The sequence below is a fragment of the Anolis sagrei genome, chromosome 6 (genome assembly GCF_037176765.1).
Source record: "Anolis sagrei isolate rAnoSag1 chromosome 6, rAnoSag1.mat, whole genome shotgun sequence".
Classification (NCBI taxonomy): Eukaryota; Metazoa; Chordata; class Lepidosauria; order Squamata; family Dactyloidae; genus Anolis; species Anolis sagrei.
In genome coordinates this window covers 61,555,620-61,583,084 of record NC_090026.1, presented here as the reverse complement: position 1 = coordinate 61,583,084, position 27,465 = coordinate 61,555,620, and the positions used below count along the sequence as shown (strand labels likewise).

The window sequence follows — 27,465 nt, the reverse complement described above, 5'->3', positions numbered from 1 at the left end:
AGTTCGAAAACATGCAAATGTGAGTAGATCAATAGGTACCGCTCCTGCGGGAAGGTAACGGCGCTCCATGCAGTCATGCCGGCCACATGACCTTGGAGGTGTCTACGGACAACGCTGGCTCTTCGGCTTAGAAATGGAGATGAGCACCACACCCCAGAGTCAGACATGACTGGACTTAATGTCAGGGGACTACCTTTACCTTTACCTAACTGTGAATGATCTCATTTACTATATATTGAACCATTTTGCAAATAAGTTCACAAAAGTAAATTCTACATAAAAGGACAGTTAGACTGCCTTCCTATATACCTACTAGTTTGAATGGGTTAAAAAGGAAAATCAGTTCCCTTAAGCCCAACTGTCAAGTAATGTCAACAGTTTCTGCCTTCCCTGCCCCAGGCAAGTAGGTACTTAGATATTTTTTTTAAGGTGGGGATTTGCAAATTCACTATTCACTGCTCTCTCCGATCTTGTATAATGCTAGTGATAGTAATCTGTCTCAAAGATTATTCAGAATACTGTTGATGCCGTGAATTACAACATATAGAGAATGTTAGATAAGTTAGGAATCAAATTAAATACTTCCGTTTACCAGTCTGGAAAAAGTAGTGTTGTATTTAATTTGTTGTCATAGGCTTTCTTGGCCAGAATCACTGGGTTGTTTTCAGTTTTCTAGGCTGTATGGTCATGTCAGGAGAGAATGCTTCAGGAGCATGGCCATGCAGCCCAGAAAACTCAGAACAACCCAGTGTTGCGTTTGGCTGTTGTCTCTTAAAATTATCTTTTTCTGGACTTCTAGTTGTTGTAAATTGTAAAATCCAAGTGAAAGTTTATGAGCCAAAATCCATGGAATTTTCTGTAGCTCAATTACAGAGCACATCCTCAGCAACCAAAAATGTCTCTAATTCAAATTGTATATTTCACAAATGAGGGACTTCTAATCTCCAAGTGAGAGCCAGTATGACGTAGTGGTTTGAATAACCAGTTTGATTCCTTGCTGAGGCATAAAAATCTATGGGTGAACTTGGGCAAATCACAAACTCTCAGCTCCCCAAAAGCCCTGTGATAGGTTTGCCTTAAGGTCATCAACATGAAGGCTCACAACAACAACAGTCTCCAGATACTCCTCCATAAATTGCTGAAGAATCACTGTCTTAAGTGTCAACAGTACTGGGTTGGGTTATGCAGATTATGGATTCTTTATAACACAGCCTTTTCTGCACCGGAGACATAAGGAATGACTTGTCTCGTTATCTGGGTATCGAGGTTTTTTGGTTTGAAGAATCACACAAGAGACTGTTCTAAATGTTGATTGAGCATGTCTGTAAAATATTTTGAAATTTAAATTTTATATCATTTTCTCTCCTTTCAAGGTTGAAAAAGCTCTCAAAGACCATGGCGTTGGTAAGTTGAACTATGAATGTAAATCTTTATTTCTTAGGCCAATATTTATACATAGGAGTTATATTAAATTACTTTAATTATAATGTCAACAATGAGCAGTCTATTCTAGAATTGCTTTAGGGTGCCTGGGAGTCCTTCCACAGAGCCCTATATCCCAGAATATTAAGACGGGAATTCCCACATTATCTGAGTGTGGACTCGGATAACCCAGATCAAAGCAGATATTGTGGGATTTTCTGCCTTGATATTCTGGGATAAAGAGCTGTGTAGAAGGGCCCTAAGGCATTTAGGAAATGTGAAGGGAAGGCTGCTGGGTATGGAGTAGATGGGATTTGTGATTTTAAACATGTTTTTTAACATTTTATCCTGCACATGTGGCCTGCCCACTGTCATTGTGATTGTATTTAATGTAATTTTATTGCTAATGTATTCATATGTTTTTATGTGATTATGATGTTGTTGCTTGTGTTTTGGTGTTATTTTGCTGTAATATGTAAGCCGCCCCGAGTCCCTCGTTGAGGGAGATGCTGGCGGGGTATAAATAAAGATTATTATTATTATTATTATTAAACTGTAATGGTATTTTAATGTTTATGCTTCAAGACAAAGATGTAATTTAAACAATTATATTCATATTTACATTCATTTGCTTAGCATTTAATTTGTATTATATTTTGTTATGTTCATTGTCAGCTGTCTTGTCCCCATGAAAGGAGAAAGATGGGATAAAAACAGTAAATAAATAAATAGAGAAATACAGAAAAACAATTGCATAGAAATATCAAATTATTTAATTTGAAATAAGGAGATTTAATGCTATAAAATATTTTTGTTAATTCGTATATTGGCAAATTTTAGTACAGTAATTATTTAAAAAGTAATGGCTGAACAGAGTACTTAAGAGTGTGATGTGGATAAAGTAGGAGGACTAGTAGTTTGGGTAAATATTGGATAAGGAGAGACATTTACACTTAAATCAGATATAATAGCACAACTATATACATTAAAGTTTATTATTCATTGTCCACACATTTTTCTTCTTGCCATTCCTAATGTGCTATTTCCATTTCCATCCTGGGCCCCTACCATACGGCTGAATAAAATCCCACATTATCTGCTTTGAACTGGGATATATGACAGTGTGGACTCAGATAACCCAGTTCAAAGCAGATATTGTGGGATATTCTGCCTTGATATTTTGAGATATGGGACTTCTGTTTATGGTAGATTGATCATTTGAAATGTTGGTGATAAAGTCTAGCATAGGCCTCTTCCGCACAGCTGAATAAATTCCAACATTTTCTGCTTTGAATTGAAATATATGGCAGTGTGGACCCAGATTACCAAGTTCAAATCACATATTATGGGATTTTCTGCCTTGGTATTCTGGGTTATATGGCTGTGTGGAAGGGCCCATAGTTATTTGAAATAAATAAAATGATAGCTCTTGTGTTTATTCTTGAGAAATTTCTACCACCATCTTTGCGCTCCATGTTTACCAACCATTAATATTCAACCATTATATCTTTTTATGATGATAAGAGCTGTTCAACAATGGAATATGCCGTCTCGGAGTGTGATGGTGCCTTCCAATTTTATGATTTTATGCTTCCTTAAAATGAAACGTTTAAGGAAAATAAAAGTGAAATAAAATACACTTTGACATATAAATAGAATAAGGAACAAAATGTTGTTGCTGTTGTTGTATTTCATAAAAAATGTTTCTTTTTCAGTTAAGCCTCTAATCAATACTACAGAAACAGTTAAAAAACCAGAACCCCTTCCAAATTTTGGTAAGTGAACGTCTTTATAGATTATTTTTGTTGACACAGTTCCTGCTGTAAACAGGTTTTTGGAGGGGAGAGATTATGTCGGAACACAGACGCCTTAAAGGGCCAGACTCAGAGTTAATTCCAAAATAGAGTTTATTAAAGCAAAGGAAAAAGACTCAAAGACACTTAACGCCTCTGGTCAAAACTCAAAGGTAAAACCAGTCCTGGTTCAAAAGAGCAAACAAAAGTATAATCCGGATTATCTGGATAAAAGAACTGAATCAAACACAGTACTCTGAAGTCACACAAAGAAGAGGCGCAGTAAGCAAACGGTTAACAAAGCAGAGAAGCCGCAAGGAGGAAAGCGTAGTCAAGTGAAGTCCAGGGTTGTAGCAGGAGGAATCCAAAATAGTGAAGTTCCAAAGTCCACAGAAGCAGCGTCATAGTCAAGCCGGTCCAAGGTCAAGGAAGGGGGAAATCCACACTCACGAGAATCCAATCCGAGTCAAGAGCACACACGAACAGGAGCAGCAACCTGCAGATCCCAAACCCAATGCCGAACATGAACAGGCAGCGACAAGTCCAAACAGTACCCAATGCACGAACATATACCAATACCTTGCCTTCTGCAAAGATCCCCCATTTCTGAACCCACTTTTATTACACATCATCCTCATCAGAAGATGAACTGACCACCGCCCCATGATCATCCCTTGCAGCTGCTCCTAACTCTCCACGTGAAGACCCAAGCCCATCCTTCCATCTTCTCCATCTCCTGTCAAGGCTTAGATCTCCCCAAGAGTCAGTTGTATTCCACGATTGCCAATCTTCACTTCCAGAGAAACCCATAAATGTATCACTAGATGTTGGCTCTGCACAAATAGCTTGCACTTCCTTTACCTTAGTCCAATCCACAGTGACATCACGGGGGGGGGGGGGTAGACAGTTCCTAATAATATAATATAATATAATATATATTGTATATACATGTAATATTTATAATATTATAATGTAATGCATTATAATAATATATTATAATTATATATTATATTCCACCCTTATGTGTAATATATACTAATAATATTACAGTATAATTGATATAGTACAATATAGCAATATTTAAAAATGATATTCTACTATGCGAATAATATATTGTATGTATATATACCTTGTAAGCCGCTCTGAGTCCCCTTCTGGTGAGAAGGGCAGCATATAAATGTTGTAAATAAATACATAATAAATACCCATCCAGATATTGTAAACTAATTAAGGCTTTAATATCTATATCCAGGCACCTTCTGGCAGAGGTGAATAGCTCAGACAGCTGTTTTAAAAGTTTTATGGGTGTAAGGATAGTAAGTCATCAATCATGCAGCTCTGTCACAACTATGTTAGTTTAGGGAAAGTTTTTAGTAACTACCTGTCTTTCTATATGGTACGGAGCACATTTTTACGTATCACGATATGTCATATATAAATGCTTATTTTACAGTTGACCCTGGACCTAAAAAGCCGCCTGAAAGACCCTTGGAAGAGCAACTTAATTCCTGTAAGGATGAAGAACCTGCCCTTGGTGAGTTCCTTTGAGTTTGTTTATGAAATATTTAAGACTTTTAAGTCTGTATTTGGCATCAAAATGTTCAGCTGCTGTGTTTACTTGGGAGTAGATTTTAGTGGTTTTATACATTTTCAACATTATTGTTGTCTAATTGTGGTACTTACAAAGTGAAATATATAGTGTATATTATTATATCTATACACATAATAAAAGTGACGATACGTATATGTGTGTGTTTGTGTGCGGCTGGGGTGTCCATTTGCACAGACAAGCTCCCACTTCCACAAATAGCTATAGCTCCCACTACTTAGGAGACACCTAAGCCCCCCTCCCTCCAATGACATTGCAGGTTATAGTGAGCACCATGAACATGTACAAGAGCCCTGCTAGTGTCCTCCAGAAACAACATACTGCCCACTACCTGAGTTGCAGTTCACCTACATCCAGAGCGCACTATGAACTCAAGCAATGAAGGATCTGGACCAAACTTGGCATGCATACCCAACATACTCAAATTTGAATGCTGGTGGTTTTGAGGGGAATTGGCCTGGAAATTTTGGAGTTGTAGCTACTGGGATTTATAGTTCACCTGCAATCATTGAGCACTCTGAACTCCACCAAAGATGGAATTGGAATAAACTTGGCACCCAGAGCCCCCATGACCAACAAAAAATATTGGAGGTCTTTCACTTTGATTTGGAGGAGTTGTAGTTCACCTATATCCAGAGAGCATTGTGAACCCAGACACCGATGGCACACATACTTGATATGCCAAAATTTGATTTCTGGAGGGGTTTAGGGGAACTGACCTTCCTTTCTGGGAGTTGTAGTTCACCTACAACTAGAGAAACTGTGACCTCCACCGATGATAGACCTCGACCAAACTTGGCACACAGAACCCCCATGACTAACTTAACCTACTGGAGGGGTTTGAGGGGACTGACTCACCATAGTGGGAGTTGTAGTTTACCCTACAGCCAGAGATCATACTGAACCCCACTGATGATGAATTTTAATCAGTCTCTCTTTTAACCATTACATGTAGCCTGCCCATTGTCATTGTGATTGTACCTATTGTAATTTTATATTGCTATGTTTTTCACATGTTCTATGTAATTATGTTGTTGTTGTTTATTGTTTGTGTTTTTGGTTTTATTTTATTGTAATTTTGTTGTTTGGGCTTGGCCTCATGTAAGCTGCTCCAAGTCCCCATTGGGGAGATGGTAGCGGGGTATAAATAAAGATGATGATGATGATGATGATTATTATTATTATTATAGAGCAGACTTGCTCAACATAACAAAGTTTAAGTAATGATGGAGTTTTTCAGGGTTAACCTGGCATGATATGAGTTGTACTTCACCCACAAACCCCCCAAAACATGACTACTTCAAATAATCTGGACAACGTCAGGTACCCAAGCCAGTTGTAAATAAAAGGAAACTTTTGGGAGTGGTGGTTGTAATAGTACAGAATTGAATTAAAGGTTGGTTTCATGGCATTAGGGAAGCTCTTCTTTAGCCATCTGAAAGGCAATACATCTGGGCTTCATCTGGGCTTCATCCATTCAGAATCCAGGACTTATATAAGTGAGAGTTCATCCATACTGAAAACATTTCTAAATATATTTTAAGTCCTCCAGCATGATTCTGTGGTTTCAATCTGGATGACCTAGAACTGTCTAGAAAAGGGTTTCCTTAGGTTAAAAAAGCATTTGTGGTTTTATTTATTTTTGTATTTTTTTTCTTTTCATGTGGATTCTCTGTCACTACTATGAAAGTTGAGGGCCAACTACAATTCATATTTTTTTTTCAAAATCCCTGTGTTTTCAAATACAGGCCTCCAATATATAACTGAATTCCAGATAAACGAATGCCTGATGTATGAATGTAGTCTGTGCGACTGTCAAGCAGGATTAACCAATATGTTCATGCACGTTTTGGGTATTAAACACAAGCTTGCATATTTGGTAAGTAATATTTTTTAATTTTCAAAAGAAGAATGAATTTGGTTATTTATTTATTTATTTAAAACTTTTATATCCCGATCTTCTCTACCTCCGTAGAGGGACTCAGGCCGGCTAACAGCAGAAATTCAATGCACAAATACAACTAAAAAAATCATAAAATCATAATAAGTTAAAATACAAACAAAATAAATACATATAAGCCAAATCGGCAAGATAGAATCAAGTTCAACTCAATCCGTCAGTGTGGTCAGTAGTTATTAGGTTGTTGCTGGACTCAACCAATTATTCTGGGAATGCTGTATCCCAGAGCCGGGATTTCACTAGCTTTCTGAAGCTCAGGAGGGAAAGGGCAAATCTAATCTCCATTGGGAGAGAGTTCCATAGCCGAGGGGCCACCACCGAGAAGGCCCTGTCTCTCGTCCCCACCAGATGAAATTGCAAATGTGGTTGGATCGAGAGCAGGGCCCCTGCAGAAGATCTTAACAACCTTGATGGTTCATAGGGGAGTATCCGTTCAAATTGGAGCCCCCGGTGGCGCAGTGGGTTAAAGCCCTGTGCTGGCAGGACTGAAGACCGACAGGTCGCAGGTTCGAATCCGGGGAGAGGCGGATGAGATCCCTCTATCAGCTCCAGCTCCTCATGCAGGGACATGAGAGAAGCCTCCCACAAGGATGATAAAACATCAAATCATCTGGGCGTCCCCTGGGTAACGTCCTTGCAGATGGACAATTCTCTCACACCGGAAGCGACTTGCAGTTTCTCAGGTCGCTCCTGACATGACAAAAAAAATCTGTTCAAAATGTTTTACTCTGTTTTCAGTTGTTCTAACATGCATATGTAAAACATTTTGAGTCGAATGTAATAGCTGCACATTGGTGGAGGATATTATAATGCAGGTGATACTTAATTTTCTTCTGCTGTTCTTCTGTTTACGTTTTTGAGAATCTGAGGCTAGTGAAAATGGTAGTTCAGTGTCATTTTAATTTTTAGAAAAAACACCGTCCTGAGTTGGCAGAAGTTACAGGACGAGGTTCCAACTTAAAGAAAAAAATAAAAGACATTGCTGCGAAAGTTGAACAAGAAGAAGGAAGAAAACACATAATGGTATGATGCTAAAAACCCTTTGCCCCTTGCTAGTCATTATTATATCCTGGGTCAGAGTAAGCATATTTCTGTATTTGAGAAGTGGAGAATATATTTGGGAGGGTGTTAGCATTGTCTCCTATTTTGGCTTCTGTAGGAACTGAATACTGTTCTAGAGAGATCTTCATTCTGATTCAGGAAGACTTTGTGTGTTAGCATTCAGCATGATACTAGCGGGCTACCTGGACAAAGATAAAATATGTCAGTCCTCTTCCTGCATGGTTTGTGTGTTGGGTGGGCTTTGTTTCCTCTTTGCCTAGCACATAAGTGCAGTGGTTGGGCCAGTGAAAGGATGGATCAAATGGGGGAAGGAAGCGCTTTTATTTTAGTGCTGATTCCAGCAGAACAGATATGTAGTGGGGGCTGGTGAAATGGAATTCCAGGGCTTCGTTGATTTTAAAGTGTATCAAAAACTGGTTATTTAATAATCCCATCTTCTTTAGGTTTCCTCGGATCTTCCAGTTTTGAAAGGTACGTTGGTATAGTGTAAGTAACTATAGAATCCTATAGCTGTAAAGGGCCTCATGCTCCTTTGAATCCAGTCTCATGCTCCACAGAGGAACTCCAGGTAGAGCACCCCAACAGATAGTTGTCCACTTTTTGCAAATGAGAAAGAAACCCTACAACCTCTCTAGATCAGAGCTTTTCAAACATTTCATGTTGGTGACACACTTTTTAGACAGGCATCATTTCATTACACAGTAATTCCGTTTTACTGACAAACTGGAGGTTAAACCAACCCCTTATAAGAGATATGGTCATTTACATAAATTATAATAATAAAATGTATGGTGACACAATATAGGCAGTCCCTGAGTTACACACTTTCAAAGAAATAAAAAAGAAAACTTTTTATATAAAAATCTGTGATCATTACAGGTATAAGTTGCACTTTTACTTCCCAGTAGGTGAGTTTACTTCATGTCCTATTTTCATCTAAGGCAGTGGTTCCCAACCTGTGGTCTGTAGACCACCATTGGTCCCCAAAAACAAACATATGGTCCGTGGCTTTACCATTACTACACCATTGCCTCGAAACCTCGCGGCAACGAGAGCGATTGGTCTCACGAAACTCTCTTGCTAAGGCAACAAGGATGTCAGGAGGGAAGAGGCTGACTACCCACTACTACCACATCTGCTCTAGATTATTAGATACCTGATATGGTCTATCCAATGCAGTTTTCTGAATCAGCATCCCAAATAACCAAACCGAATCTAAATACAATCTAAAGTTGACCAAAAATCAATTCATAACCCTTTTGTTTCTAGTGTTGGAGAATGGTCCCTGGTCAAATGGTCCCTGGTCAAAAAAAAGATTTGGACAAAGAAAAAATACTCAAAAGTACCCCAGAGGATAAAGAAACAAAACAGAAATTAGAATAATTGAGAAAACAGAGAGATTTTCTAGAAACAGAAGAATTAGCAAAAAAACACCTAAAATTGCTAAAACAGCACTATTTTCAAAACGTTAATAAAATTAGGAAGTGGCTTGCCAGGAGATTGAGAAAGAAAATACAACAACAGCATATTACAAGAATAGAGGAAGAAGGAAAAAGCTTCACATCTGATTGCGATATTTTAAACCAGTTTAATAAATTTTATAGAAAACTCTTGCCAAAGAACAAACAAAGAAAGAAGCTATAGTAAGCTCCCTGAGTAATCAAAAACTACATAAATTACTAGACGAACAAAGTGAAATACTAAATCAAGAAATTACAGAAGAAGACATTAAAAGAGTTATTAAAAACTTGAATAATGGCATGGCCCCTGGCCCAGATGGGTTTACAGTGATTTATTATAAAGAACTAATGGATGAATTAGCACTATATATTTTTAAAAAGTTATAAATCAGGCTCTATTAACACAAAAAAATCCCAAACACCTGGAAATCTGCAAATATTACTATGATTTATAAGGAAAATTCTGATCCAACAGATGTCAAAATTATAGACCCGTATCCCTTCTAAATTTGAAGTACAAAATATTTACTAATATTATAACAAATTGACTGAAGGACTTCTTTAGGGAATGGATACATGAAGACCAGACAGGGTTCCTACCGAAAAGACATATAAAAGATAATGCAAGAATGGTCTTAAACATAATTGAATACAAGTAAAACAACCAAAAATAATTGGCCTCACCACGCTAGATGCAGAAAAAGCTTTTGATAGACTAAATTGGCACTTCCTTCTTTCATTAATAATCAAATTTGATTGTATTTCCTATTCACAAATGCAATCAAATTGATTTACAACAAACAAGAGGCTAACATTATTATATATGGCAAAACAGCTGAAATCACTAAGATGAATAGAGGTAAGAGACAAGAGCCGCTTTCCCTGGCTCTCTGTTGGAAAAGTTTGAGGACCCCTGCCCTAGACCTAGCCTTTACCCATTTCTTTCCCCTTACTCCCCCTATTACCTTTTTATGTTAACTGGAAAATTCTTTAATAAAGATTACAGTATTTTTAAAAGGTTGGGAACCACTGATCTAAGGATAAAAATGTGGGTTCTCACTTAACCCCTGTCACTAAGGAAATGTTACCTCGTAAACAGGATCATAATACTTAGTCTATAATGAAGTCCACACAAAATACCCTTTTGAAAAAGTTACTGAAATCCTTAAAATGTGTAATACATTTCAACTGCAATTTGAATTACTGCCATAATTTCATTATATACCTCATTATATTTTTTAAATAAAACTGTAAGTAAATTTAACTGAATGACTTTATGTAAACATGTTTTATAGAAGAATAGTTTTCAATAATTCCAGAGTAGACTTTCACATATTTTTTCCTTTAATTTTACAGAGGACAAATATTCAGTTCAGCTTTCAGATTCTCTTGTCACTTGGTTTACTGAAGGTGAGATTTTACATTTTTAAAAGGTCTGTACTCAAAGCCATTAGACTTTTTTGATTTGTTGTATTTATGATAAATTACAAACATCAACACTGGATTAATACTGCAGTAACATGAATGCTTTCTTCAGTTGTCATCCAGAGGCTTCTAGAATTGTTAGAATAATTGGTGAATGTTGGTCGTCTCATCAAAATGAATAATTTGCATTGGATTCCTGTCAGACTGCTTTGAGGTTAAGAAGTGACATGTTATTTCACATAAACCTGTTGAATCAAAATATAGTTACATTATGGTCCAAATTATTGAAATATATCAGAAAGAAAGTTTAAGGGACCTGTATACAAGTTTTAGTTGAAATACATCCAACATAACTATGGGGTGGTGTTGCAGATATTTCTGCTAGATACGTTATGGATTAGACTCAGGCCTCTTCTACACTGCCATATAATCCAGATTATCAAAGCAGATAATCCACATTATCTGCTTTGAACTGGAATATATGAGTCTACACTGCCAGATAATCCAGTTCAAAGCTCATAATCTGGATTTTATATGGCAGTGTGCAGAAGTCATTGTTATTATGTTTGTGTTTAACTGTTAGAGTATGTATTTGTGTTTGTAACAGTAGCTAAAACTGGAGTCATCTGGTTTGAATCCACAGTGAGCGTTGCCAAGGAGACGAGGCTGGCTAACTCATGAGAGGGAGAAGTGGGCGGAGCCAAGCAGGAAAAGTTATGTGCGTTTTTAAAAAGCAGGAGAGAGAGGCTTGTGTGTGAGCGGCTGGTGTTTTTTCAGTCTAGGAGGGCTGAAGAAAGAAACCTGGCCAGATTCTTTAGTCAAAGAAGACTAAAGGAAGCCTGGTTAAGATCCCTGGTTAAGGAAGGACTAGAGATCAGAGATTTGATCGAGGGAAGATCAAATTGAAAGGCTATTTATAGTAGTGAAACATTGTTCACTAGAGAGCTTCACCTCAGTGAAAGTTAGCCACAAGCTATGTTATCTGGAAGAGTGGACTGTATTATAAACCACGTGATATTCAGAGTTCCATAAGTTATTTAACAGCCTGCAACTATAAGCTTTGTACACAATAAACTTGTTATCTTTTGTTGAAAACCGTCTCATCTCAACTAATCTGCATCTGTAGAGCCAGATCTCATCGGTGGTACCTCAAATACCTCACGTTGGTGGCAGTTACCTTAATTTACAAATAATAATTGGCCTCCTCCATAATATACTCTTCTACACAATTGAGGCCTGAGGAAAATTCCCTCCATAACATCCACATGTGTACAATTGGTGGCAGCGGTGGGATTAAAAAGTGCCTGAGGTAAAATACCTCCTTTATTAGGGCCTGCCGTTGCCAACCTCAGCAACACACTAGCACCTCCTCGCAATGGGTGATAGCGGTGGGGATCTTCAAAGATAAAATCCCTATACCCTGTCCATCGTTGCGTTCACATCTGTACAGGCAGTAGAGAAGTTGTTTGTCAGAGTGTCTTGTAAACTTGTTACAGCTTGCCCTGATGGCATAATTAGTGTGTTTCTGCATACGCGTGACAATATCTGGGACGGATTGTGACAGGTTCCCACTTTTGATTTCTTTATATTGATATTTTGTTGCTTTAACATGAAAAGTAAAGTAAAATTCCATCTTTGTTGGAGTATTGTTATGTAATAAGCTTAATTTGTTTCTAGATGATCCAAGCATAGAAAATATAATAGATGATGTTAAGGGCATAGAAAATAAGAAGGATGTTGCTAAGAGCTCTGAGGGGGGTACCCAGAAGGCTGGAGATATCAACAATTCAACAAAGTAAGTTTTTTGATAATTGAAAATATCCTAGGAAAAATGTCTAAAGGTATATGCCTAATTAGATGTGGGGTTCCTTTTGTCATATAATGAATCTTTGTTTGATATAGCGTATTTTCAGGAGTTATGGGAAGGGCTTTATATCATTTCTTTGGCCTGTTGCTTTTAAAATGTGTTGGGTGTTGTAGGAGATGTATACTATTACTAGAACATTCATCAATTAGTCTGTATTCTTACAAATCATGGGAGGGGCTATCAGAGATTAGGGGCCTTGTGTTAGAGGCACAGGGCATCTTGAGGGGCCACGAACCACACAAAAAGTAATTTCCCACTGCTCCAAATCAATGTATTTAATAATAATAAATAAAACTTTATTTATATACCGCTCCATCTCCCCGAGGGTACTCAGAGCGGTTCCCAGGTAACATCACAAAACATACAAAGTAAAAAAAAAACATAACCATAAGATTAACAAAACAAAATATAAGCATAAAAATTGTCGCCATAACACACACATATTAAAAGTAATCCTGCCTGTTCAAGGCAATTAAAAAAAATTAAAAGACCGGGCCAAGATTTGTGCAAGCCCAAAAATTCTAGGGGGCCCGGGAATTAAGTGCAATGCTATGGCAGGCAACAATCATATTAGGTACGGGTCAATGGCTGTTCATTCCGGGGCCGATTAGAGCAAATGATCTGGGTAATTGGTAGGAAGAATAAGGCAGTATTCGACAATGTGTAGGGCTGAGTTAGAACTGATTTTCAAAGGCTTGTTGAAACCACCAGGTCTTCAAGCTCTTACGAAAGGAGGGGAGGGATGGGGCCTGTCTTATTTTCCTTGGAAGGGCGTTCCAAAGGCAGAGGGCCACCACTGAGAAGACCGTCTCTCTCGTCCCCACCAACTGCACTTGAGTGGGACCGAGAGGAAGGCCTCCCCGGAAGATCTTAGAGCTTAAGAACCTATCAATCACCCAAAATGATATTCCACAGCTTAAAACATTTACCACTAAGTTAAACTGCTGAGCTGCTGAACTTGCTGACTGAAAGATTGGCAGTTCAAATTTGGGAAACAGGATGAGCTTCCACTGTTAGCCCCTGCTTCTGCCAACCTAGCAGCTCAAAAACATGCAAATGTGAGTAGATTAATAAGTACTGCTCTAGCAGGAAGGTAATGGCACTCCATGCAGTCATGCTGACCACATGAACTTGAAAATGTCTACGGACAATGCTGGCTCTTTGGCTTAGAAAGAGAGATGTGCACCAGACCCCAGAGTTGGACACAATTAGACTTAATATCAAGGGAAACCTTTAAATTTACTACATAAATGGAACTCTGGAACTCACTCCCCAAGGATATCAAACAAGACCCCACATTGGCAGTCTTTAGGAGGAGCCTGAAAACGCGGCTGTTCCAGTGTGCCTTTTTATTATTATTTATTATTAACTTTATTTGTACCCCGCCAACATTTCCCGAAGGAATCGATGCGGCTTACAAGGCCAAGGCCCTCAATAAAACAACAGCATAACAAATACAACAATAAAACTCATAAAGCAAACCAATAAACATTAAAGCAATAACAGTAAAACATTAAAAACAATACATCATGACACATTTAAAAACTAGGGCCGGGCCAAATGTAATGAATAAAATTAAAAGTGCTGGACATGACAGGTGAAATGTAAGGATTTGAGGGTAGGTGCGATGTGCATGCAATCTTAAATCTCTAGTAAAGTGCATTTGGGACATGATGCTGGGAGTTTCCTATTCTGGAAAGGCACACTGGAACAGCCAGGTCTTCAAGCTCTTCCTAAAGACTTCCAACATTGGGGCTTGTTTGATGTCCTTGGGGAGAGAGTTCCAGAGTCAGGGGGCTACCACAGAGAAGGCCCTATCCCTCGTCCCCACCAAACGCGCTTGCGTCGCAGGTGGGATCGTGAGCAGGGCCTCTCCAGATGAACGGAGGGATCGTGTGGGTTCATATACGGAGATGCCTTCCCCGAATAAAGGAAACAATCCCCTGCAAAATACTCTGAAAAGCACTTTAATTACCCGTTGGGTTGCTTTCTACTCTTGGTTTAAAACCCTCCTACTAGATACATTCTTTGTTCATGTCCACCATTTACTTTTAAAGTTTTAACTATTACATCTGGCCCAGCCATAGGTTTTTTAATTATTTTGTGGTATTGTCTATGTCTGAGTTATACTAATTGTATTGTTTATTTTGCTTATTGCTTGTTGTTTTTATTATTCCTTGTTGTTTTATCGATGTGTTGTTGGGCTTGGCCTCATGTAAGCCGCTCTGAGTCCCTTGGGAAGATGGTGGTGGGGTGTAAATAGTTTTATTATTATTATTAAATGAAATTTTAAAACAACTATGAACCAAAGCCTGAGCAAAATTGCATAGTCTTGGCTGTTCTCTGGCAACTAGAAAGGAATAGAGGTGGCTTGTTCTCCCTTCACAATTTAAAAAGGAAGTAAATAAAGATATAAACCACTGTGGCCTGGTCTGCTGTACCAATTCAAGCTGGGCAAAGGCACTTCCGGCCATTGCAGATATGGTCTTTTGGGATCACTGTTGGGCCCAAGAGTACCCTTCCTGTGTCAGCTCTAATCAGCCAGGATGTACCTCGGTATAACAAAGAAGTTATTGGCCTCATTTCTCAAAGGAACTTGCCACCATTATCATTTTGAACAAACTGAAATACATCTGTCAGAACCGTAGAAGTGCCAACCACTCCTTAAAAAGGAGTGCTTGACTCCATGGTGCTGAACAATTACAGACCAATCTCCAATCTCCCTTTTCTGGGCAAGGTGCTGGAGCAGGTGTTTGCCTTCCAGCTCCAGGGTTTTCTAGATGACATCAATTACCTGGACCAGTCACAGTCTGGCTTCAGGCCTGGCCACGGCACCGAGATGGCTTTGATCGCCTTGGTGGATGACCTCCGCAGGGAGCTGGACTCTGTTGGTTCTCTTGGACATCTCAGCGGCTATCGATACCATCGATCATGGTATCCTTCTGGGACAACTCTCTGGGATGGGTTTCGGGGGCACGGTTCTGTCGTGGCTCCGGTCCTTCCTGGAGGGTCGATCCCAGATGGTGAAGCTGGGAGACACCTGCTTGGACCCCTGGCCTTTGACCTTTGGGGTCCTGCAAGGCTCTATTCTGGCTCCCATGCTTTTTAACATCTACATGAAACCGCTGGGAGAGGTCATCTGGAGTTTTGGATTTGGGTGCCATCTCTATGCAGATGATGCACAACTCTACTACTCCTTTCCACCTAACTCCAAGGAAGCCCCTCAAGTGCTGGACGAGTGCCTGGCCACTGTGGCTGTCTGGATGAGGATGAACAAGCTGAAGATCAATCCCGACAAGACAGAGGTCCTCCTGGTCGATCGTAAACCGGATCGGGGTATAGGGTGGCAACCTGTGTTGGACAGGGTTACACTCCCCCTGAAGTCACAGGTCCGCAGTTTGGGTGTCCTCTTGGATTCATCACTTACGCTTGAGGCTCAGGCGTCAGCGGTGGCCGGGAAGGCTTTTGCACAATTGAGACTCGTGCGCCAACTGTGACCATACCTCGTAAAGGCTGATCTGGCTGGGGTAGTCCATGCCTTGGTCACCTCTAGATTGGACTACTGTAATGCTCTCTACGTGGGGCTGCCCTTGAAAATGGCTCGGAAATTCCAACTGGTCCAACGGGCGGCGGCCAGGTTGTTAACTGGTGCTCCTTACAAGGAGAGGTAAACCCTCCTGTTTAAGGAGCTCCATTGGCTGCCGTTCATTTTCCGGTCCCAATTCAAGGTGCAGGTGCTTACCTACAAAGCGCTAAACGGTTTGGGACCCGCCTACCTGCATGATCGCATCTCCGTATATGAAGCCACAAGATCACTCCGTTCATCTGGAGAGGCCCTGCTCACGATCCCACCTGCGTCGCAAGCGCGTTTGGTGGGGACAAGGGACAGGGCCTTCTCTGTGGTAGCCCCCCAACTCTGGAACTCTCTCCCCAAGGACATCAGACAAGCCCCAACGTTGGCAGTCTTTAGGAAGAGCTTGAAGACCTGGCTGTTCCAGTGTGCCTTTCCAGAATAGAAAACTCCCAGCATCGTGTCCCAGACGCACTTTATTAGAGATTTAAGATTGCCTGCACATCGCACCTACCCTCAAATCCTTACATTTCTCCTGTCATGTCCAGCACTTTTAATTTTATTCATTACATGTGGCCCGGCCCTTTATTTTAAATGTGCCATGATGTTATTGTTTTAATGTTTTACTGTTATTGCTTTAATGTTGATTGGTTTGCTTTATGAGTTTTATTGTTGTATTTGTTATGCTGTTGTTTTATTGAGGGCCTTGGCCTTTGTGAGCCGCACCGAGTCCTTCGGGAGATGTTAGCGGGGTATAAATAAAGTTAATAATAATAATAATAATAATAATAATAATAATAGAAGTGTGTCCTCAGTTATCTTTGTAAACTCTGGCTTCAATGTGGATGGAGTACAAATCAAAACAAATCGACACAATTATCTTTTCATTTCATGCAATTAATCCTCAACAGTTCTAGAATATAGTAATAATTTTTTTTCCACAAAAGAACATCAGATGGGATAGTGCCCTTGGAAAGGACCACTCACCATTCTACAAAGTGTGATGACATCAGCAAATCAAAAGATGAAGAAAAGGTAATCCTTTTAATGGAAGTGTTCAGCTGTAGAAGTCTTTTGTTTGTGTTTGTTATGTGCCTTCAGTACTAACATGAGGTTTTCTTGGCACAATTTATTCAGAGGATATGTCATTGCCTTCTGAGGATGACAGTGTGATTTCCAATGGCTAGGCAGGAATTTGAACACTGGTCTTCCAGATTCCTAGTCCAACACTCAAAATACTACACAGTGCTGCCTTTCTCATAGAATCATAGAGTTGGAAGAGACCTCATGGGCCATCCAGTCCAACTCCCTGCCAAGAAGCAGGAAAATTGCATTCAAAGCTACCCCGACAGATGGCCAACTAGCCTCTGTGTAAAAGCTTCCAAAGAAGGAGCCTCCGCCACACTCCAGAGCAGAGAGTTCCACTGCTGAACAGCTCTCACAATCACAAAGTTCTTTCTAATGTTTAGATGGAATCTCCTCTCTTGTAGTTTGAAGCCATTGTTCTGCATCCTGGTCTTCAGGGCAGCAAAAAACAAGCCTGCTCCCTCCTCCCTATGACTTCTTTTCACATATTTATACATGGCTATCATGTCTCCTCTCAGCTGTCTCTTCTTCAGGCTAAACATGCCCAACTCTTTAAGCCGCTCCTCACAGGGCTCGTTCTCCAGACCCTTGATTATTGGACACATTCCAGCTTGTCTCCTATTACACTACATTGTCTCTCCTGTATTCAGTTAGTCATTAGTTAAAACCATTACTATATTTTGACATTTACTGCTATATTTCTATTTATATGGAATTAAAATAAAATAACTTCAAGAATTCTGGTTATAAACAGATTTTTCACATTTTAATGTCATACTCCTAGTTTCTCTATATACAATTTTTTTTAAATAACTGATTTTAAAAAAGAGATTTTTTTTGTTTTACAGAATAAAGAAGAGTTAATTGGTTCATATTTATTCACTAACAATGAACAAATTATACATTATCTGGTAGGTATTAAATTATGTATCTATGTTGTCTGTTTCACTAGTCTAGATGTGGAGGTGCCTTAAAAATATAATGTAATTATATCAGGATATAATTTGATTGTTCTTTGCTGTGCAAACAATATTTTGGTTAAACTTGCTCTTTTCTACACACCATATAAATACCCTCACCTCAGTGTTCTTCTATAATAATTGCTATTTTCCAGTGCAAGCACCAGTGAATGTTTTCAATTTTGTGCCTAAAGCAAAATCACTATTGTGGTAGAGCTTCATAAATTGCAAACAATATATGGCAAATAAAGATTACTTGCTAATGGGACATAGTTATCTTAAAATGAAAACAAAAATAACTTTTGAAAAGTAGTTTCCAAGGCTAAAAGGAAATGTACCTATGTATTAATGCCAGTGCTCTTCATTATGAAAAAAATCCATAGTGCTATGGTACTCAGTGGTAATGATAGAAATACGTTCTCTGAATTCAGGGCTAATTTTGTCCCGTCACCTAGAATATGTCACCATACAGGTTGTATTACAGCTCTAACATATATGGAAGCAGATAGAACCCCCTTTCTATTTTCACCACTCCGGATTGCCTCAGTCGAGGAGGCCTGACCCCCCACTAGGATCACTGAGATGTTGGGGAGTTCATCCATCGCCAGAGGAGCCTCAGCAAGGCCCACGATGCGATCAACTGGCCCAGCTCTCTTCCTGGCTGACCATGGGCAACCGGTTGGGTCCTGGTCAAAAGGGCATTCTCGGCGAAAAAGGCAGTCATGTTGGACCGCAGTGCCCGGGCCAGAAGTCGATTGCCATCTCTCCGGACCTTGATCAAACATCGGCGTAGACAATCCCCGTCTCGCTGTCTGGGTTGATCCACACTCCCAAGCCACCGCATGGGCTTGGCCTCATGCAAGACGCTCCGAGTCCCTTGGGGAGATGGTAGCGGGGTATAAATAAGGTTATTATTATTATTATTAATATTAATATTAATATTATTATTAGGATGAGGCAAGTTGCGTGCAGGGGAACGGGAGGTGGCTGTGCATCATTTGAAAGGGAAATCATTTCTGTGGATGTCTAGGGATGACAGTTTTCCTTTGGTATGTGGATGAACATCTTTGTTTTTTGAAAGTGGAACATTTAAATTGTCACTTACATTCAAGCTAGTTTCATCTCACTGACTTTTTACGAAACTAGGTTTTTTTGCATGTATGATACAATGGGGAAAAAAGGTATTTTGTCAGGTACCAATTGTACAAGTTCTCCCACTTAAAAAGATGTGAGAGGCCAGTAACTGACATCATAGGTAGACCTCAACTATGAGAGACAACATGATAAAACACATTCAGAAAATCACATTGTCTGATTTTTAACGAATTTATTTGCAAATTATGGTGGAAAATAAGTATTTGGTCCATGACAAAAGTTCATCTCAATACTTTGTTATATATTCTTTATTGAGAATGACAGATGTCAAATGTTTTCTGTAAATCCTCACAAGGTTGGGACACACTGTTGCTGGTATGTTGGCCCATTACTCCATGCAGAGTAAGAGCAGTGATGTTTTGGACTTTCAGCTCCCTCCAAAGGTTTTCTATAGGGTTGTGATTTTTCTCATGTTGTCTTTCATAGTTGAGGTCTACCTATGTTGTCAATTACAGGCCTCTCTCATCTTTTTAAGTGGGAGAACTTGTACAGTTGGTATTTGACTAAATACTCCCCCCCCCCCCCCACTGTATTAGGACTCCAAAAAATTAACCGCATGACTGCACTAAGCATGTAACTGAACTTTATGTGCTTGCAATCAATTGTATTTTTCCTCGTTTAATATTTTGACTTGTGTTATATCTCTTTCCAGCAAACCTTTCAAATAGGGGATGAATATGATGCTGCATTTATCTTGAAAGTTGTCCAGATACTTACTGATTCATTGGTGGTGTATCGTCAGAAGGTTTCAGAAACAAAAGTAATTTCCTCTTAATATTTCCACTATTTGTTATAGGATTAGATAAGTTCTAAACTGCTTAGCAAACTGATGCATACAATTATTATTTTAAAAACTGCTTTTTTTAAAAAAAAAAAAAAATCACGATTCTTCACAAAGGCCCCTGGCAACCTCTCAAGGTACTATAGGGTTTCAGGAACCTCTGGTTGAAAATGGGATTTCTCATTGGGACATTGCTTTAACTTCTTAAAACTGCAATGGTCAAAGCAGAGGAGAACAAGTCGCTGGATTTCCTGGCATGATATGCCACAGATCAGTCCCAGTATTTTACAGCACTGTTAACAATATGATTTTCTAAACTTCCCTTAATTATATCACTGAAATTAAGAAATACTTGTGCAGAAGTATATATGACAGGAAGTTATTTTTCTCTGTAGCTCAGATAATATTTTTCCTATTATATATTTGATTATGATAAGAATTATCTTACTTTAATGTTTATATTTATACTATTTTCCCCCGAACTAAACTTTGAGAAGAGATTTTGTATGAGATAATACTTTTGGACTGGAGATAATATATTTTTGATTTGTACCAAACCATTTCCCATAAATGTTTTCCATATACAGGGTGAGGCAGCATAACTTCCTTTTTTCAAAACTTAATAAAACCCATAGTATGAATCAGATTTCTTTAAAAAAAAATTATAATGTAGGCGCATACCTAAAGTTTTGTTTTACGTACTTTTGAAGATCAAATTAGGTAGGTGACGTCCCCCATTCTCCATTCTCCATACACTGAGTAAACCGATTTCTGGCATTTGTCATGACTCTTGCCAGCATAGCAGGTGTTATGTTGGCAATTTCTTCCTGGATGTTGGTCTTCAAATCTTGTAGGGTCCTTGGACGGTTCACATAAACACAGGATTTCAAAAAAACCCATAGAAAAAAATCACAAGGGGCCAAATCTGGAGAGCGGGTCAGCCACTCCAAATCCACTCAAAAAGTAGGCCTCAACGGCAAAGGCACACTCCTCACTGTTCCAACACATGATTGCAACTGAACTGTGTCAGGACAAAACTGTATACTCCCGCCTTTCGAACGAGACCACTAGCGCTCCGCTACGTCTTCAACCGACTGAATGGCACGCATTTTAAAAAAGGGAGTTATGCTGTCTCACCCTGTATATGTTGATTTATCCAAGTTCCCATTTTTTTATTTTCACTATTTTTATAATTTGATTATAATGAAATCTGCTTGGCAATCCCATTTCTCCTTTTATTTTTTTCTGATACAGATTTTCAGCTAATACTTATGATCATCTAAATTTCTTATATTTTCGGCTACCAAATTTTCACCTAACTATTCTGAGTTGTAAAAAAAATGTAATGTGTAGGGACATTATTCTTAGTAGAATTACTATCTTTATAGGCTGCTTTCTTCCCAGGCAAGATAGTGGATATATTTCCCAGCTGATCAGATCTTTCTCCGTTTCTGATGTTAATAGGCTACAGTTATGGTCTTGCATTTTTCTTAAATTTGGATTTACTCTTTTCGAAAGAGGTATTGAAACTCAAGGTTTTATTTAATAGACATCATCACCTTTGAAAAACACAATTTATTGCATTCTAAGTATTTATTGAAATAACTTTCATATTGTATACAAAATTTACTTTTAGGACTTTTCTGAATCAAATCCAGAAGAAAACGTTGACGAGTCAGAACCGTTGCAGATGACATCTGAGACAGATGATGAACCTAACACTGGTAAGAAGCTGAGAACTTGAGAGGATGGTTGCTTGAACTTTGAGAAAAAAATCAAGCGGCCAACAGACAAAGTCCAGTGTTAAAAAGGGCTAAGAGATTAATGCTGTTGATGCAAAATAAATAATTAGTTGTGAGAGCTAAAATATTTACTAATGAATAAGTCACCCTCATGTATAAGTCAAGGGCAGATTTTAGGGTCGAAATTATGAATATCAATATAACCCATAGATAAGATAAAAGTTATTCCATGGAGATGTGAAAGCAGAAATGCTGTCCCAGGTCCAGAAGCCCCTTGCTACTGCCACTATCTCCCTGTCCAGGCATTCAAATATGCGAGAAGTGATGTCATGGCAGAGAAAACAGCATTGGTACTTAGAGTAGATGGGCCACTCTACTCAGAGAGGGGAATGGCTTCTTTTTTTGATAGAGTTAAAGTATAATACTTAGATTAGTACCTGTGAAACATGGACTGTCTACAGATGTCACATGCAACTCCTGGAACGATTCCATCAGCGCTGCCTCCGGAAAATCCTGCAAATCTCTTGAGAAGACAGGCGGACAAGCGTCAGCTTGCTGGAAGAAGCAAAGACCATCAGCATTGACTCCGCTGGACCAGCCACGTTGTCCGGATGCTCGACCACCGTCTCCTAAAGCAGTTGCTCTACTCTGAACTCAAGAACGGAAAATGGAATATTGGAGAACAGGAAAAGAGATTTAAAGATGGGCTCAGAGCCAACCTCAAAAATTCTGGCATAGACACTGAGAACTGGGAAGCCCTGGCCCTTGAGCACTCCAGTTGGAGGTCAGCTGTGACCAGCAGTGCTGCAGAATTTAAAGAGGCACGAATGGAGGGTGAAAGAGAGAACCAATGCCCTCACTGCGGAAGAAGATGCAGATCAAGAATAGGGCTCCACAGTCAGTTGCAGATCAATTTCTGTTTGCTGTGTGCCATAGGAATGCATAGGAAAGGGTTAAGTGAGAGGCAGTGGGTGGGGTCATGCAAATTTGGAGAGCGAAAGGAGCCCTGGGATGTCCATTCTGGAGAAAAAAAACAACATCTAGGAAGGAAAGTTCCCCGAATGAAAGCATTCCTTGGGTTGTTGGTGTTTGGGGAGGATATTGGCAGGGGTTGGGCTACATGTTCATGGCGCTCACTATAACCTGCAATGTCAGTTGAGGGAGTGCCTTTGGAGGCTTCTCAGCACTTGGAACTATAGCCTGTTTCTGGAGGCAGGATACTATCTGTGAGGCTGTCTGTGCAAGTGGACACCTCTGCAACATACACACATTTTCACTTTTATTGTGTACTAGCTGTCCCTGCCACGCGTTGCTGTGGCCCAGTCTGGTGAGCTGGAAAATAAAGTAATGGTTTCTAATCTATGCAATTTCTTTCTGCTTGTGGGTAAACAGTATTTCTTGTTGTTTCTTTGTCAGTGTTGATGTGGAGAGTGTCTGATTTGCCTACTCTGGAACATGCAACATATCGTTGTCCTTCTTTAGGGGCCCCTTTCAAATATATGATATTATATCTGTCTGTGTGTGAATCATATAGATCTATCTATATCTATGGCTGGATGGCTCTTTGTCAGGAGGGCTTTGATTACATTTTCTTGCCCTGGTGAAGAGAGTTGGACTGGATGGCATTAAGTATTTTCTGTTGGTCATGGGGGTTCTGTGTGGGAAGTTTGCCCCATTTCTGTCGTTTGTGGGTTTCAGAATGCTCTTTAATTGCAGTGAACTATAAATCCCAGTAAGTACAAATCCCAAATGTCAAGGTCTATTTCCTCCAAACTCCATCTGTGTTCATATTTGGGTATATGGAATATTTGTGTCAAGTTTGGTCCAGATCCATCATTGTTTGAGTCCACCGTGCTCTCTGGATGTAGGTGAACTACAACTCCCAAACTCAAGGTCAATGCCCACCAAACCCTTCCAGTGTTTTCTGTTGGTCATGGGAGTTCTTAATAGCTTCAGAGGGGTAACAGTCAGAGGTGGCCCTAGGTATTTTTCAATGGTAAGCAAACAGTATTTGCCCCCCCCCCCAACCGATCACTGATATATATTTTCTGTTCGTCGTGGGAGTTCTATGTGCCATATTTGGATAATTCAATCATTGGTGGAGTTCAGAATGCTTTTTGATTGCAGGTGAACTATAAATCCCAAGAACTACAACTCCCAAATGACAAAATCAAACATTTTTGAGTGAAGGACATACATTGGGTTGTTAAATGTAAGCTGTACAAATTTGATGTCAATTCGCCCACTGGTTTTTGAATTCTGTTAATCCCACAAATGAACATTACATTTTTATTTATATAGATATCTGCTTTGAATTATAATTATGGCTGCACCATATTGTGATTGATGACTAGCAACATTTTATATTAAATATCTGCTTTGAATCAGTAAGTCATTTTGAAGAGGAGGTAGACTTCATGTCTGATTTTTTTTTCCTTTTCACAGAAAGAAAGTATTTAAATTAATGTAGGGCATGCTTGAAAAAACAATTACCAATGTACCTTTAAAAATGTGCTTTCTCCTGTATTCTTGTATCTCTAAAAAAATTAGTTATCTAGCTATTTTTCTGTCCTATAGGTTTTCCTGAAAAGTCATCTGAAAAGCAGTCATCTGAAGTTATGGAAACAGTCAATCCACAAAAGAAGCGGAAAGCATCACCACCGAGTGTAAACGAGAAACGTAAACATTTTAAGCATGGGGTTTCTGCATCCACATTGGTAGATGCACCCAATGAACAGGCTTCTCTTGGTAAAATTTCTGCATCAGACAGAAAACCTTCATTTCCAAATATGTCAGATATACCCATTGGCTCTATTCCTGGTTCGTCAGCGTCTAAGAGTCATATTTCAAAGTTGCTCAGTAGTGTAAGAAAGAATGCTGGTGAAGTTGCTGCCACCTCACCCAAACCAACTGCGTTGAACCCATCATTACGTGGTAATTTGCTTTTCTGTACTGTTCTGTATGTATGTGTCATGTGCACCAAACACCCTACTTTTTAGGTTCTAACTATGAGATTTGACAAATAGCTAGCCACTAAAATTAAGTAGATCAAGGCGGGGGTGGATTAAATTCTTATTATCTATCAGTGGTTAATCATAAAACTGCTCATCGTTAAACACAGTTCAAGGCTTAAGGAATAAATGTATAATTATTTCTCCCTTGGGTTCCTCCATCATATTCTCACTGCTTTAACCATGATTCATAATTGCATTGGTGCCACCATTTAGTATAGTACATGCCAGTAAAGGGTACTGTTACCCAGGGCCGTAGCTAGAAAAAAAATTCGGGAGGGGTTGAAATTTTCGGGGAGAGGGGGTTGAAATTTTCGCAGGGGGGGGGGGTTGAAACCTGCCTCCTAGCTCACGCTGAAGCAAAGAGCACAGCAGGGGGCAGAGCAGCCTTCAATAGCCTGCAGCTCCGCCCTTGTCAACCACCTCCACCAAGTCTGGCCTCCTTAATGAGAGCATTTAACATCCCCCCCCCCAACTTGATTGCTTCACTACTGTTCTGTCGCACGCTGGGCCTGTAAATAATTGTCTTTAGAACAGGATGTGCAACCTTTGCTCAGCGGGAAGCCAGGGGGCCTAAAGAGAAGTTCTCAGAGGTTTCCACCACAAACAGTCTTTAGATGGCTTGAGAAGTACAACAAAGTCTTTTATTAATGAACAATCAAACAGAAACTTCTCTTTTCTTCAGTAAAGTTAAGCAAATGATTCCAAGCTTTTAGGCAACTGGTGAATTCCTAATCTTGCCCACAAAGGACAGGCAACTGTCTTCAATAACCTCTTCTTTAAAGGAAAATCCCCGTTTTAACTTCTCCTAGGCTGACTGTAATCTAACCCTTACTGATGTGGGCTCCGCTACCGGGTCGAACTGCGTCTCGAACGCTGAGTGGACCTACCTACCAGCAAGGCAGTAGATGTTCTCCAGCTGGAGTTCTTTGGTCTTTAGGGCTGTTTTCCTGGAAATTCTTTGGAGACTCTTAAGACCTTTCTCCCCCGGAAGGTCTTCAGGGTTGAAGCTTTTGTACAGGGGAAGCTTGCACACATCCTATACATAAGCTTACCTTGCTGAGACTAACTAAAAATGGCTCCCTTCCCTTCCCAATTGCCCTGAGCAAGGGGCGGGACCAAAACTTAACAATGATGGACAGGTGACTTGCCCTATGACTGCAACCAAAGAAGCCACCTATCTGCAGAGTCCCTGAAACTGCAAGCAAACATTTAATACAAGGCAAATAAAGTTGGAGCTCCTGGTACAGCTGTACCAGAACAACTACATCGGCTATTGCTGCAAGTAATGACAGTGTGAATAAATTGCTAATATTTGCCTGAAATAGTGCTTGAGATAGTGCAGTTCTGGAGGGACTCTTGATTTTTTGCATCTCATAGACTTAGCATGGGGTTTTGGTTAACCAGTTAAAATTCATGAGTAAACCAGGTTTTTTAAAAAAATCTGAAACATTTAGGGGGGGGGGTTTGAACCCCAAACCCCCCCCCCTCGCTACGGGCCTGCTGTTACCAAAGATTTTGAAATAGCATGCAAGACCTAGTAAGTTGACTGTTGCTATCATTGTTAGCCAGTACTGATAGTACATAAACAGTCCTTCATTTTAAGTCTATCTCTCTGGGCCCTTAACTCATCTGCTTTACATTAGTTTCAGAGCGTTTAACTTTAAGAAGCAGATTCTTATTTAGCTAGAAGAATTTACAGAAAACCCTATAAAAATATACTATTAAAAACAGAAAAATTCTAGACAACAGTTTTATAACAAAGCTGATCTGTTGTGAAGAAACAAGCCATTCCTCTCATTTTTGTGTCTCAAGCCATGGTATTTCCACAAACTTAGTTGCCAATATTTATTATAGTGATGGAATTATCTATATATAAGTTGGAACTTGTATGTTTAATTTTATTTTTGATAACTTGGCTCTCCGCTTTTCTCTTTGATCAAGGAAATGAAGTTAAAAAGACGATAAAGATCAACATTCAAAATGTGACCCTGAAATCCAAGAAGAATGCCCGCACCACTTGAAGGAAGATAATTAGTTATTTTATGTTGTTTTATATTGTGCTCAAAACTGTGTTTTAAAAGTTTAGATGAATATTTTTTTTCTTATCTGATTTGTTTCTTCCCATTACTTCCCCTTTATAAACTATGGTTGTGGTGTATATTTAATTTTAGTTTTGATTTTTTTGTTATTAATATTTAAAATGGTGTTTAGCTACACCAAAGAAGTTGCATAAGTATTTTAATGCATAAACCTTTACTTTTAATGTTATGTTACTCAGTATTCTGTGCTCACACATAAAAGCATAAAAGCTGAAGAAGAAATGAAAAGAATATTAACAATCCAGTCCTGTGCACTCGGAAGGAAGGCCCATGTAGCGGGTAATGCGCATAATATTGCAGCCAAATAGAGGAACGTTCAGTGCAAGAAATAGCAACATTGGTCCTCTTATATTTTCATATTCAACAGTAAAGGGGGAAACATCATTTGGATGGGTTCTTTCCACTTACAGAAGTGTATTTATTTCATATCAAAAGCATTGCATAAATTAGTATAAAACTG

General features: G+C 39.3%; 1 protein-coding gene across 1 annotated transcript in view; it reads left to right on the top strand.

The window, feature by feature from the left end:
* The window catches only part of LOC132778491 (uncharacterized), a 33,070-nt gene extending 5,999 nt beyond the window's left edge, over positions 1-27,071 (top strand). Inside the window, exons 3-16 of the mRNA XM_060781497.2 lie at positions 1,374-1,404; positions 3,138-3,197; positions 4,669-4,749; positions 6,573-6,703; positions 7,694-7,807; positions 8,290-8,317; positions 10,663-10,716; positions 12,409-12,526; positions 17,117-17,204; positions 18,104-18,166; positions 20,022-20,129; positions 21,787-21,874; positions 24,470-24,826; positions 26,848-27,071. Coding sequence (XP_060637480.2) covers positions 1,374-1,404; positions 3,138-3,197; positions 4,669-4,749; positions 6,573-6,703; positions 7,694-7,807; positions 8,290-8,317; positions 10,663-10,716; positions 12,409-12,526; positions 17,117-17,204; positions 18,104-18,166; positions 20,022-20,129; positions 21,787-21,874; positions 24,470-24,826; positions 26,848-26,927 — 1,401 coding nt within the window. The 3' untranslated portion in view covers positions 26,928-27,071. The remainder of the gene's footprint in view (positions 1-1,373; positions 1,405-3,137; positions 3,198-4,668; positions 4,750-6,572; positions 6,704-7,693; positions 7,808-8,289; positions 8,318-10,662; positions 10,717-12,408; positions 12,527-17,116; positions 17,205-18,103; positions 18,167-20,021; positions 20,130-21,786; positions 21,875-24,469; positions 24,827-26,847) is intronic.
* Positions 27,072-27,465: the final 394 nt, after the last annotated feature.